Source organism: Emydura macquarii, unplaced genomic scaffold (assembly GCF_026122565.2).
Source record: "Emydura macquarii macquarii isolate MOO-44397 ecotype Brisbane River unplaced genomic scaffold, CSIRO-AGI_Emac_v2 contig_2699, whole genome shotgun sequence".
NCBI classification, from domain to species: Eukaryota; Metazoa; Chordata; order Testudines; family Chelidae; genus Emydura; species Emydura macquarii.
In genome coordinates, this window is record NW_027132836.1 from 1,290,961 (window position 1) to 1,303,870 (window position 12,910).

General features: G+C 53.7%; 1 protein-coding gene across 1 annotated transcript in view; it reads right to left on the bottom strand.

Annotated features, from left to right (window-relative positions):
• NXN (nucleoredoxin) overlaps positions 1-12,910 on the bottom strand; it is an 85,092-nt gene that overhangs the window by 3,919 nt on the left and 68,263 nt on the right. Inside the window, exons 6-7 of the mRNA XM_067565806.1 lie at positions 8,249-8,428; positions 7,141-7,265 (exon numbers count right to left, since the gene is read on the bottom strand). Coding sequence (XP_067421907.1) covers positions 7,141-7,265; positions 8,249-8,428 — 305 coding nt within the window. The remainder of the gene's footprint in view (positions 1-7,140; positions 7,266-8,248; positions 8,429-12,910) is intronic.

Consider the following 12,910-nt stretch of genomic DNA (forward strand, 5'->3'; position numbering starts at 1 on the left):
TAAAAGACCCACCTGCCCAGCTTGGCTACGTGACGCCCAAGGGGTGTTTGGAGCATCTAAGCCTCAAGGAGGGGGAGAGGCTGATTGTCTAGGACGGTCCTAAGGAGACGGGGACAGCTGGGAGCAGAGGGAGGGAGGGAGGGAGAAAGGCCAGCTTTCAAATGTCAAAACTGTACAGCTGAAGAATGGAGCCCTCGAGGGAAGTGGTGGGAGCCTCACTGCATGAGCAATTTAGGACTGGGCAAGTCCTGAAGATCCTGCAGGAGACGGAGCAGCGGTGGTGGGGAAGTGGACGAACACGACAACCTGACAAGTCTTTTCTATCCCAAGCCTCAGATGCTCTGGTCTATTTTCCTGACACAGCGAAAGCCAGAACAAAGCGAACCGCTCTCTCTGCAGGCAAGTTCCCTTCAAACACACCTCGCTGGAAAGGCCGTTTGCAAAATGCACTCTGGTGAAATTCTTAACAGCGAGCTCTTGATTTGGACAAACATCCAGCTGTGATGTCCCGCTTGCCCACATCTGATCAATGTGTTGGAAGATGAAGGCGAAGTGCCTCTGCCACTGAGGCTGGTTTCTCAAGTCAAATCTACAGAGCACAGAAAAAGCTCAGACATGCTTATCTCCCCCATACACTGTCGTTATCTCACCCAAGGAAACTTAAATCCCTGGAGAGCAGGCAGTGGGTGGGAGCCCGTCTACCCCAGCATTGCGCCTCTCCTCCCTTCTGGTCAGTCTGGACACTCCCCTTGGTCTCCTCTCACAAACACCTGCAGGCTGCTGCCCACACACCTGGAAAACCCTCTGCGAGGGCAAGCACCAGCCTTGCCTCACTCAGATCCGTCTAAGACTCACTTCCACCTGCAGCCTGTGGGTATGAGCCTTGGTCGCTAAGTGGACATGACCTTACGTGTCTTGTGAGCTTATTTAGCTCACTTCGTCCAACCCCCCGTGTCCCCGCCTGTCTGTATTCCCGTCAGCCACGTCCTGTCCCCAGAGCAGGGAGCTGTCCCTCCATTCTCTGACGGGACTCTCACAAATATTAAGGCCAAGTCTGGGGCTCGGTAGCCCTGTTTGCTGCTGTGCAAGCCAGAAGGCTGAGAGACATACCCACAGTGCCCCACGCCCGTAGCGACACAGCGTGCTGCCGTGTGAACACGCACTGCAACGTGCTCCAGCACAACTGAGTTTTGCCCATCCTTGTACTGGGACAACGTGTCTGTGTAGATTAGCCCTACGCTACAAACGCCATCATCTGTCACACAGCGGGGCAGCCCAGAGAGACGACAAATCCCATCGAGTCCTGGCTGCTCAGATGAAGATGGAGCATTGCTCACTCAGACCTGTAGTCTCCCAAAGCTGCTCCTCTCTGTAAGGAGGACAGCGGCTGCGCTCCAGCCGTTAGCTGAGAGGTGCGAAGCATGAGATGACCCCATTTCCATGCCTGAACTGCGCCACCTTGGTTCCAGTATTCGTATTGACAATCCCAGGGGGACATGCTCCGGCAGTGATTTCATGCACGGGGGGGGCCTGACTGAATGAGGATGGCTGAGCCAGAACACCCCATATTCCTTTAGGCTTCGTGCCACCCTTAGCAGAGACAGCTGAGTGGGGGCCAACTGCTCCGGTACAAAGCCCCACAGAAAGAGGAACAGCAGATGTAGGGTTGGGGGCTGCAGGAAAGTTACAGCTGAACCCCGCAGCCAGTACGAGCTCCGAGTACTAGCTGGGCCTTGTCTGCACTCTGGTGCCCAGAGCTGCCTGCCAGAAGGCAAAGAGAGCGGCTACGAAAGCTCAGAGAACAAGTAAAGGCCACCCAGGCTACGAGATGAAAGCAGGGGCGAGAGGTAAAGACCCCTCTCCCCAAGGGCTCCAGGATGCAAGTGCTCCTGCCCAGCATGTCCTGGGAGAATGGCCCACCCCAGGCAACACGATTCAGCTCAGAACCCCAATCTCAGCACGCCACCATCGTTTCCTTAGCTGCTTGGAAAGCACCCGCTCAGCTGTCTGCTACAGACGGGTCTCTCTCTCAGGACCCGTGAGGGCTGGAAGGGATTTGCTCTTCACTTCTCAATGCTCCGCTTAACACACCCACCCAGCCCTAGCCAGTACACGCAGATATACCTCACCTCGCGCCCGCGCCCCCACCCCGACACCGCGCACACGCAGGGGAGAACAAGGGATGGGAGAACAGTCATGCAGGTACTAGCACTGCTGCCTTTGCCAGCGAATGCGCTTTCCTCACTCCCTACTGGGCATGGTGCCTCTGCTGCCCACTCTGACCTGCCACTGAGGCAAGGCTGGGGTTTGGGTGGACCAAGCGCCAGGGAGCCAGGGCAACATGCATCTCAGCTGGGAGGCCCAAGTCAGTCTAGCAAACTGGTTGAGTTCATACAAACTGGCATTTCCCAAAGGGCCTTGCTCTTTGCATAACCTCTTGGTTACAGCACAGGACGAGAAGCTAGGAGATTCCAGGTTCTATTCACCACTCTGCCACTGAGTCACTATGTGGCCTTGGACAAGTCGCCTGACCTCTCTGTGCCTCAGTTTCCTTATCTGTAAAACAGAACAGCACTATAATGAGTGGTCAATGTGGGTACATACCTGCCCGGCTGGCTGGAATCAGAACAGCTCAATTTAGTGACAAAGGCTCTTTACTTCTAGCAGCTAATGGAGACTCTACTTTAATTCAAATGCTAAGGGCCTGTGCTTTGGAAGCAGGGGAATTTGAGTTCTCTCCCAGCTCTGGGTAGGAGGAGCTAAGCAGCCATGGTGTATTGCGTAGCACCAACCAGAAAAACCTAAAATGGCCTCAGATCGGTTTCAGTACCAGCATCACTGGGGCTGAACTGTGGTTTGTGAAATGCTTTGTGATTTTCAGCTACACCGTGCCAGAGAAGAGCAAAGCGCGAAGGTAAGGGTGTGAAATGCCAAAGGCGCGCTGCCAAGTCACAGACGTGACGTCTGCGCTCGCAAACGGCCGATGCGGAAGAGACCCGAGCACACAACAAATTAACGAATGGCAATTAACCCACGCCACGTTTTGGAGAGAATCCTGGAACAATAGAGCCTCATCCAAGATGTCTCCAGACACATGTGGAGGCTGTAATGAATCCAACCAGAGAGCTGCAGGGGGAGGAGAGGGGAAATGCAGCAGGGGTTGCTTTAATTTTGGTCAATGTGTGCAAGCAAATCAGAGCTCTGGGGAAAGAGTAAAAACCAATTTGTCACTGCCAGAGTTGTGGCATTAAAAAGCCAGGGCCGGGATGATTCATGTCTCGCTCCTGGCTCCAAGCACCATCGTACGATGCTTTTTTCTGCACTCCAGTGAACGTGGCCAAGCCCAGAACGTGCAGCATCTGAAACTGGGCCTTTTTCCAGAGTCATTTTTCAACAACGGTAATAAAAAAAATTTTTTTAAAAATAGTGTCACCTGGGCAGCGTTGTGGCACTTAGCTGCGGCCAGCCACGCAAGGTAATTTATAGCACTGTTCCCTGGTAAGTGAGGAGGGTTCTGGTGGATGCGGCTGGGGAGGGAGGACTCCGATCAGCCCCTGGGGTTTTCTTGCTGTAAAACCACTGAGGGCTTTATCCCCATGTTTTCCTAGCCGCCGCTAACCTGCGCGTCCTTCGGCCTGGCATCGGTTGCTGCTGGGCCTGAAGATGCAGGCGGCTCCTGGGTCACAAGATCCAGCCCAGATCCGAGGTGTCAGGAGCGTCCCCCCTTTTATTTGACTGTCGCAAAACCACTGCAGCCTTCCAATAAATGCAGGCGGCGCGGGGGGAGGCGTGGGTGCAGCATCCAGCTCTAGGCTTGTTGCACCACCCCCGGCAACTTCCAGAGAAGTTACACATGAGTTCCCAAGGGCAGGATTTATCCCCGTTTTGACAGATGCTTGCCATTCCTGCAGGGCACGGACTTCGGCGAGTTTCTGGAGACGGGCTCTTCGCCCCCTGCCCCCACCAATACCGCCGGTTCAGAGAAGGCTCTCCCCTTGGAGCCTGCTGCATCCATCCGTGTACCTGGGGAATGCATTGCTGGCGACACGGAGCTAGCTGCACTCTCTCACACCCAGACTGGAGTCAGCTCCTGGTGCCTCTGTCTAAAGCAAAAGCCCATTTCCTACACTGACCCTAGCAAGTGGTGGATTTGAGGCAGCAGATTTCAAAGAGTTTAGAAAGAACCCTCGTCTCACTCGGAAACTATTAGTTTCTCCTCCACTGGAACTCCCAATCCATCCTGGAATTCACTTTCTCCTCTGCACAGACAGCGCAGGGCGGCTCCATAACAGAGTATCTGCAGTAGAGACTGTTATATAACGGCTGGCCTGGCGCACCCACGGTCCAGAGTGGAGCGGATTATGGGCAGTTAGTGCTGGCACCGCAGCAAATAGTTGGTCAGCTGCCAACGCACCAGGGAACGATCCCCTGACCCCCCCTTAAAGCAGCACCTCTGCACACCACTCTGAATGAAGGACTTATTGGCTGGGGGCAGACGTACCCGGCAGCCAGCAAGGACTGACGTGAAATGCTGGTTTGCATTTGTTCATCTCTTTTCCTGCCCTGCCAAGCCTCCTGCCGGTGCAGTAAACACAGAGGAATATTCCGGTATTGGAAAGAGCAACCAGCAAAGCTCCGTCCAGCAGCCGAAAATTCAGCTGCCAGCCTCATGCGCAGACTCCCTAGGAGCTCTGGGGGTCCTGCCTCTGCGGCTGCATTTAGCCTCTTCCTCTTCTAGACATGCCCACAAAGGTGCCAGGCAGCGAAATACAAGTGGAGTCAGGAAAAGGAGCCTGTTTTTTCCCAGCCTTTTCGGGGTCCTGTCAGTCTCTGGGGAAGGTTCAGGTCCGTTCTTTTTAGATCCAACCCAGGTGGCCAGTTTCTAACATTCAAGCGGTGAGCCAGTGACGTCCAACTCATTCTCCTTCAGTGCCAGTCCTGGTGCAGGAATGAGACAGAGCCGAGGAGTCACCCAGCTCAGAGCCAGGAGCCAACGGAAGGCTGGAGAGACACTAATCTCCTGGAGTCCCGTCGCCTGCTCGCTTCCAGGGCCATGACAGAACGTCTAAGGCAGCCAGCTCAGTCCCCAGGGCAGGAAGAGGGAGGGCCCTGCAGCGACCTCTTGACCAACCTCAGCCAGAGCACTGCTGCTCACCTGCAGTGTGGAGCTGTGGGGAGGGCGTAAAGGGAAACCCTGAGATGTGATCTCAGGACCTCTCGCACCCAGCGGGGCTGGGGGGAGCGCAATGCACAGATGACACGACACTGATCTACTTTATTCCGAAAGCACAGACCAAGAGAATTCCTCCTTCCTGCTGCCAGCGCAGCTGTCCTGGCAGGTGATACAGCTCTCAGCAGGCTGCCAGCGCACGTGGGCTCCGCCAGCCAGAGGCACCGCCCGCAACGCCTCTGAACGGCCGGGGCACCTCTGGACACGAGACCCACCCATCCCTGTGGCTCCGGGCTTGAGAGGCAGCGCTTTCCTCCAGGACACCAGCAGCATGCTGACTGCTCCTTCTCCAGACAGACAGAAGCTGGCCCGCAGAGACACATCCATCACAGGGCTGTCGGCTCCGCTTGGGAGCTCTCGATAAATCTCACGCAGGAATGCCTCCAATTAGAGGCCAGGCGAGCAAACTTCATTAAAGGGGCGCGTTCAGCAGAAGTGGGGCAGTTTGGCTCTGTGCTCAGCTGTGCATTTCACCCCCACCCTCCACCCGCCCTGTGCATCGCCAGCCTGAGCTGTACATTTCCTGAGTGGCTGCGGGTGGTGCCAACAGAGAGCGCAATTAACAAGTGCCACTCAGCTTCTTTTCCTGGTTAAAGCATCAGCTCCCTGGGCATCTCCCCTCAGGGCACTGAGTCCCCAGAGCAGCACAGTCGGGGGGAGCCCTACGGCCACGTGACAGCGCTCTGAGATTCAAACACACCCTCCCCGTCAAAGGAGATGTGTAAATCTTACACCTTTTGTCCAGTCATTGAGATGCTGGCTCTAGATTCTTAGCCTCTGAACCCTCAGCACAGTGGTCTCTGCTCCTCACAGGGGTGGCACACTCTAGCCCCCACCCCCCAGACGGAGGGCGAGTGCACACTGACTGCGAAGGCAAAGGCAGTAGCTGCCTGTATAAACCAGAAATGGAGAGTTTCTGTCAGGTCCCAGCCAGGCCCCTTTGCTGAAAAGCACAGTAAGACTGGCCCCCACGGCCTATTTTCTAGAGCTCTGTCCCATCCATCGTGTCTCCAGGGAAAGGTCTCTGGGCTTGGGAGACTATTCTACAGCGGCCTGTGGCTTGGAAGTCGGGAACGGACAAGTCAGTCCGAGTCTCGCACTGAGGGTCTCAAGGCAGTTAAATGCCAGCCTCAGAACCTAGAAAACCTTGGTTCTATCCTCAAATCTCCACCCTGCTCCCAGGTATCACCCTCAGACAAGCAACCTGTTCATGAAGTCAGTCCCAGGCCCTGTTGTGTTACCACATGCCTCAGCGGATAGGAAAGTCAGCGAGAAAACTGACACCAGAAGGCACGAGAGGCGTTTAAAGCCAACAACTCCTGCGGTGCCATGTTGCCAACCCCCACTTCACATCAGGGCCAAGCATTTCAAGAATGCGAGGAGCGGCACAGATTGGATGCTGCTCGGAAACTTGTTTGGGTTTTATCAGACAAGAGGCCTGAAGCTGGGGAGTGTGTGTTCCCAAAACACTATTTTGATCTGTTTGCTAAAAAAACAGCGTCTAGTGGTTAGAGGCGGGGTGCTGGGAGCCAAGATTCCTGGCCTCTAGACCAGGCTCGCTCTGTGATCTTCCATGGGGTACAGCATTTCTGTGCCCCAGTTTACTCACCTGTACAACGGGGCTAGGTACTACAGTCACATCTGTGAAGCACATGGAACTCATCGGGGGGGCAGGGGCTTGTGGGGGGATGGGAAGTCAGCCCACTTTTCACGACACACAGGAAGCCCCCAAAATGACTTTTTGGACAGAAGCAGATGCTTGTGGCGCTGATGAAAAGCCTGCCCCTCCAGCCCTGCCCCACACAAAACTCCCAGCCTCAACAGCAATTACAGGCCTAAGAGCTGCATAATTTGGCCCTTAATTTAAAAAGCAGAAGAAATAAAGCCAAGGAAGTTCCTTTCCCTCTTACCTCTCCTGCCACAAAGAACAGCAGCGGCGCCTCCTCGTCTTTGGCTTTGTACTTGGCAATGATTTTTTCTGCTATCGGCTGAATCAATTGTTTAGCTGCCTCCGACTCCCCGTCATCCTCCGAATCTGCGGGGCACAGGCAGCAGGAGAGAAAAAAGCAACACAAGAGGGAGGTTACGATCAAACAGATCCAAAGACACCGTGTTACGGGAGGCTTTCGTCCATGGAAAAAACAGAAGCCAGAACGCACGGCAGCAACTTCAAAGCCAGCGCAGCCTTGTAGCAATTAGGGAGCAGCTGAAACGTACTTTCATGTGGGACTGGGAAATAAATCCTAACAGCGGCGCCGCTCCTGCTCCCAAAGCATTTCAGCGTTTGCTCCCCCTGACACCAGTCCAGAAACACAGGGACAAAGACCCTGCTCAGCCATTTGAAAAGCATCTGGATGTTTTGGAGACCCGAGAGCACACTGATCTGATGCTGCCTCTCCCCTCTCTCACTGCCATCCCCCCTTGGAACGGCTGCTCGGTCACTTTCCCTCTTGCGAGTCTCTATGAAACTAGATTTGATTTGGCAGAGGTGCCGTAGAGAGAGAGGAAATCATCCATCCAACAGCAACCACAAATGAAGTACGAACGCTTGGCTGGAAGCGAGAGACACAACACGTCCTGGAGCAGCAGCTAGGTGAAAAGATCTCAAGGCAGGGGACTTGCAGCATCAAGAAAAGGAGGAAAAAACTGACCCTTCCTCTCCTCCCCCACTGTAAACTCCCCCGGACACACCTCTTGGTGACTGTCACTGCCACACTCAGTGTAACACACTGCCCAGCTGCCATGCAACAGGCAGGAGGTGACCCTGCAGGCAGCTCACTCTGTCCTTGAACACAGAAACATGGCCCACTACACACAGCTTCTCCAAGTTGTAACAATGACATTCCCTGCTGTCGACAAGGCTGTGGGATGACCCACACAACAGCCCTCCCTCTGCTTTCGGGCAGTGCTCGCTCCCCAAGATCTGTGTGCGTGAGACTGACTATATCCGTATAAAGCCAGTGCACAGGAGAACATCAGTAAAAAAAAGGCTGCATTGAAATGACCAGCGCTCCATACCGACAAAGAGAACGAGGCACGGGCCTTCATTCAGCTGCACAGCGTTCGAGTCCGTCAGCTCCAGCACAGGCTTGGGATGCCAGGGGAACTCTCGGCATTCAGTGTCGTTCAGCACTTCCACCCGCCCCTGCCGCGTGATCACATCTCCCTTGGCGTCCAGGACGATGAGCGTGGGGATGCCTGCAGCAGAGGGAGAACAAAGGGATGGCTCAGGCACAGCGATAACCAAATGGGAAGGGTGCTGGGGAACTGATGAGCCAAGAGTTTGGATTAAAGCCTGTCATTCTGGGGTGAAACAAAGCCTGTCGTGTTTCTGCAGCACCTTGGCTGTCGGCGTGCGGGAGGGCACTCGAGAGCCTGGGGGTCCCAACTCCGGGGTTCTATTTCTGACCGTGCGCGGGGAGAGCAGTCTGGTGCTTAGAGCAGGAAAGCTAGGAGTCAGGACTCCAGAGCGCAGTCCTCGGCTCTGCCACTGATTCACTGCGTGAACTTGGGGACGCATCATTACAACGTTGGTGGTTCTGGTCACTGCTCGGTGAGACAGGTACAAATCCTTACCTACCGCACAGGGATGGTTCCTGCCACACTTACAGTTTGTGAAGTACTTTCACATCCGTGGGTGAATGGTGCTACACACGTTACGTACAGGAACTGTCCAGCCACCCCTGGGATGGAATATGGCAGCTAAGATCCACAGCCCACAGAAATCCAGGGGAGTCTTGTCTTGCCACTGAGTTCACTGGGCTCTGGATGTGCTGTGCACAGCAGCCCTACACAGCGTCCGGGAGGAAGGGTGCCACTGCTGCCGTTCTAAATCGTACAGTTCAGTGGCTATTGACTGCCAGCAGTGGGATGACACGTGGCACTGCAAGGCCTCAAAGCCGCCTGTGAGCTGTTTGAAGATCCCCCGTTTAATTCTGGTAACAGGCTCTGGATGCGTCCCCAGTTCACACACGCAGGGCTGGGTTTAGATGCTCTCGAACGTCAGACTGTGCCTCAGCAATGCAGCCTGCCGACACGTACAATGTGACAAAGGCCTGATGGCTGGGAAGCAGCTGCGCAGCAGGCTGGACGTTAGTTTAATAATAATCGCTCAGGGCTATGGATCCCCACGGAGCAGAGAGGGGACGCACTGCTCAGGCAGAGAGGCAGAGCAGTCAAGCAAGGACGGTTTGTATTTACTGATGCCATGTCAGCCAATTCCAAGCTGGGGACCGTCCATCCCTGGCCCTTGGCCTCTGGGGAGCTGGAATGCAGCCCAGGGAACAGCGGCTGCGCACTCTAACGCTTCGCTAACAAGGACACGCAGTGGCAGAGGGGACCCATCAGCAAAACCAGCCGAGGCCAGTGTTTAAGAGAATCCAGGACATAAACACGGGGCCAAACAGCGCAGCAGCACAGGTGGGGCACTAAGGTATGTTACAAGGCTTTTAAAGGGAAAACGATTTATTTAGAGCCAACTCCTGACTTTTCCTCCTAACCCTTTTCCTTTTCACACTGGGCCATTGTCTCCCTGCTGCCACTCTCCTAGCGCCGCTGGGGCAGAGTGAACAGGCAAAGGGCAACCGTCAGTCTGAGTCCCACCTGCTTCCCAGCTGTTACAGAGCATTGTTTCCTTCATGTGCGGCCAGCATAAAGCTCTCCCACAATCCTTCTCCTCCCCCCCCCCCTTCCATGGTATATCTAGGTAGCTCCTGGAATCGAAGTGGCATTTCACAGGCGTGAGAAGCCAGAGCTGGTCACTATTTCATGGATTACAAAGACATTTTGCAGGCAATCATTTCACATTTTATTATTCCACAGCTGACTACTAGATGATCAGAAACACTCCCCTGATGGGCTTGTACAGTAAATTCCAGCTGCACGTGGTTCCCTCCAACAGTTGCTTGTAGTGCAGATTTACACCCTCCGGAGCAGCATTAATGACTATTTGTAGTACCATAGCATGAAGGCCTCCCACTGTGCTAGCACTGTCCATACAGAAGAAAAAGATAGGTCCCTGCCCCACAGAGCTTACAGTCTAGGAGAGGAATGGTGGATCCAGCAAGCAGACAGGCGAGCACATGGCGGTAACTGTGAGAGGACTGGGGTTAGCGTAATAAGCAGTGGTTCTAGCACGCCAGCTGCCCAGCCTTTGTAATCACTAGCAAAAAAAGAACATCTCCCCTTTCGCCCCAATTCTTCTTTTCCTGAATTACTGCATTCACACGCTGAAGGAATTGGTTAAGACCAATTTAACTTGCATCATTTATGCTCTTCGCTCTGCTGGGGCAGTGGAACTAGGCTGTTCTGTCTAGTTTGCATTATGTCGCTTTATATCACCTTTGCTTTCACATGCACAGAAGAGAGGAAGCAGGAAGTTTGCCCTGGGGGTATCACTTGTATAGAGACTGATTTCACTGTTCGGGACTCAGGCTGTGGCGGTAATGAAAGGACCCGTCACCAGATGTTGAATGCTCTCAACTCCCACTGAAGCTAATGGAAGTGGCGGGTGCTCAGCACCTGGCAGGATTGAGTCCCCACGCTTCAAGCATAGGGGGAATGTGATCAGTTCCTTTCCCACACACGGCCACAGACTCAAATCACAGCCGCTTTCTGAGCCTGACGGAAAAGTGTTTATGGAGGGAGAACCATGGGTCTCATCAAGAGGCTGCTGACAGCGTGATGGCGGGCAAGAATTCCCAGAGCGAAGGCTGAGAACCTGCGCTGTGTTACAGAAACACGCCATGCAACTCGCGGCTTTCCCTGCTCTCAGGCAGACTGCAACTCACGAGCTGGGTGTGATTGCCATGAAAGGAAACGCAGATTCCCCCTTGGGTGGGGAGAGTTCCTTCTTGGCCACAGCCACAAACACTATCAGGAGAGTGTCACTGTCCATCTTGCAGGGACCCAGCTTCCCTTCCCACAGCTCCGTCCTGAGCAATGTACACAGCAGCACCGGGCTCATTTCACAACCCGCACTCAAACTGGGTGAAACTTTCACAACGAAAACAAACTCATTTCACGCGGCCTCTACGTTCCATGCAGCGTAATCAGCCTCACTGAAATGTAACGAGGTATAATGCAGTCCTGACAGAAATGCTCCCCGCTGCCTTCCAGCCCTCTCTGATGTAAAGCTGAGACCAGCCTCTTGGCCCTTGAGTTGTTGGTCCAAGATCCAGAATTATAGCCACCCCTCCCCCAGCCCGGTGTCAGTTTCTAAAGTCTCAAAGACCAAGCCAAAGCGGAACAGGTGGTTTCTGCTGAGGCAGCAGTATCTCAGGCTGGTTATGAGCAGCGTCGTTATTGGCGATGTGCTTTGCTCTTTGAAAGTTAGCTATCGTCACTTTGGGCGAAAAGGCATCAGCTTGCAAGGGAAGAGAGTGCCTGCAAAGACAGGAGGGAAGGGAGATCCTCTAAGGCCTTGTCTACACTGGCGGTTATCTTGGCAAGACTGTCACATCGCCGCCGCTCCTCAGTTAGGTGGTTTTATGATGTCGGCAGGAGCGTTCTCCCACTGACAATGCGGCTACGCTCTTGCTTTTGCTGGCAAAACTTATATTGCCTGGGGTGTGGGTATGTGTTTTTTCACACCCCTGAGTGACAAAGTTTTGCTGGCATACCCACGAGTGTAGACAAAGCCTTTCACACTGGTGCTAGCCTGCAGATCCGTATCACAGGAAACCAAACTAACGTCAGCTCCTGGGGTCCAACCGTGCGCTTCACTGAAATCGACGGCAAAACTCCACACTGAACTCCAACAGCGCAGGAGCAGAACTTGGATCGGCTGTCCTTCCTCCTGCAGCACTGATATCACGTTACTCCTTCGGGCAATTCTTACCTTGGGCAGCAGGGAGAATGCACACGCTTTCCTACACCACAGGAAATGGGTAATTGTATATATCCACACAAACTCAGTCAGATTCATCCTTGATCACAGACATTTCCGGGAAGTCAACAGCTGCACCAAGAATGCCCAACATGTTGGAACAAATATGGGATCCTGCTAAACATGATAGTATCCTGGGGGATGAGGGAGGGAGGGAAAGTTCTGGTGCCAAGATAAAGGTGTTTGATTCTTCACACAGCTATATGGCTGAGAAAGGTCAGTCTTACAGGAAAAGACTGGTGGGAAGTCTGTTAAAACAAGGACTTGGAAATGAAAGTAAAAAAAACTCCTGACAATTGTTAACAGATCTTTTTTCTCCCAAGGATTAGTGCACTTAAGTTGCTGTGGATGCAGCTTTATAGATATTTTAATTCATCCCGCCTGGCTAAAGCAGATGTGTTAAAGAACAGTCTTCCTGGAGGTCACGAGCACATATTTCATTTCTACAAGAGCCCTGCAAAAACATGAGCAAGTTCTGCTCCTATTCCCCACAGCGAAGAGCGCTGGGTCCCCCTGCTGCGCTGGATTACTCACTCAGGTCCCAATGGGCTTTGCCCTTCTAGCTGAACGTTGTATTCAGCAGGCCGTTTTAAAGTGTCTGCAAACACATGGCGAGGGTGTGTTTATCAGCACAAGGGGATGGAATATCTGAAGGCCTGGTGCAGAATTGCAGTCCTGTCGCTTTTACAAAGAGCTGCATGCCATTCTTGGCGGAGACCCGACCACCACGGATGTCTCCGAGGATCCCAAGGAACGGGCCCCTTCCTGTTGATGTACTCTGTGGCAAGATGGTC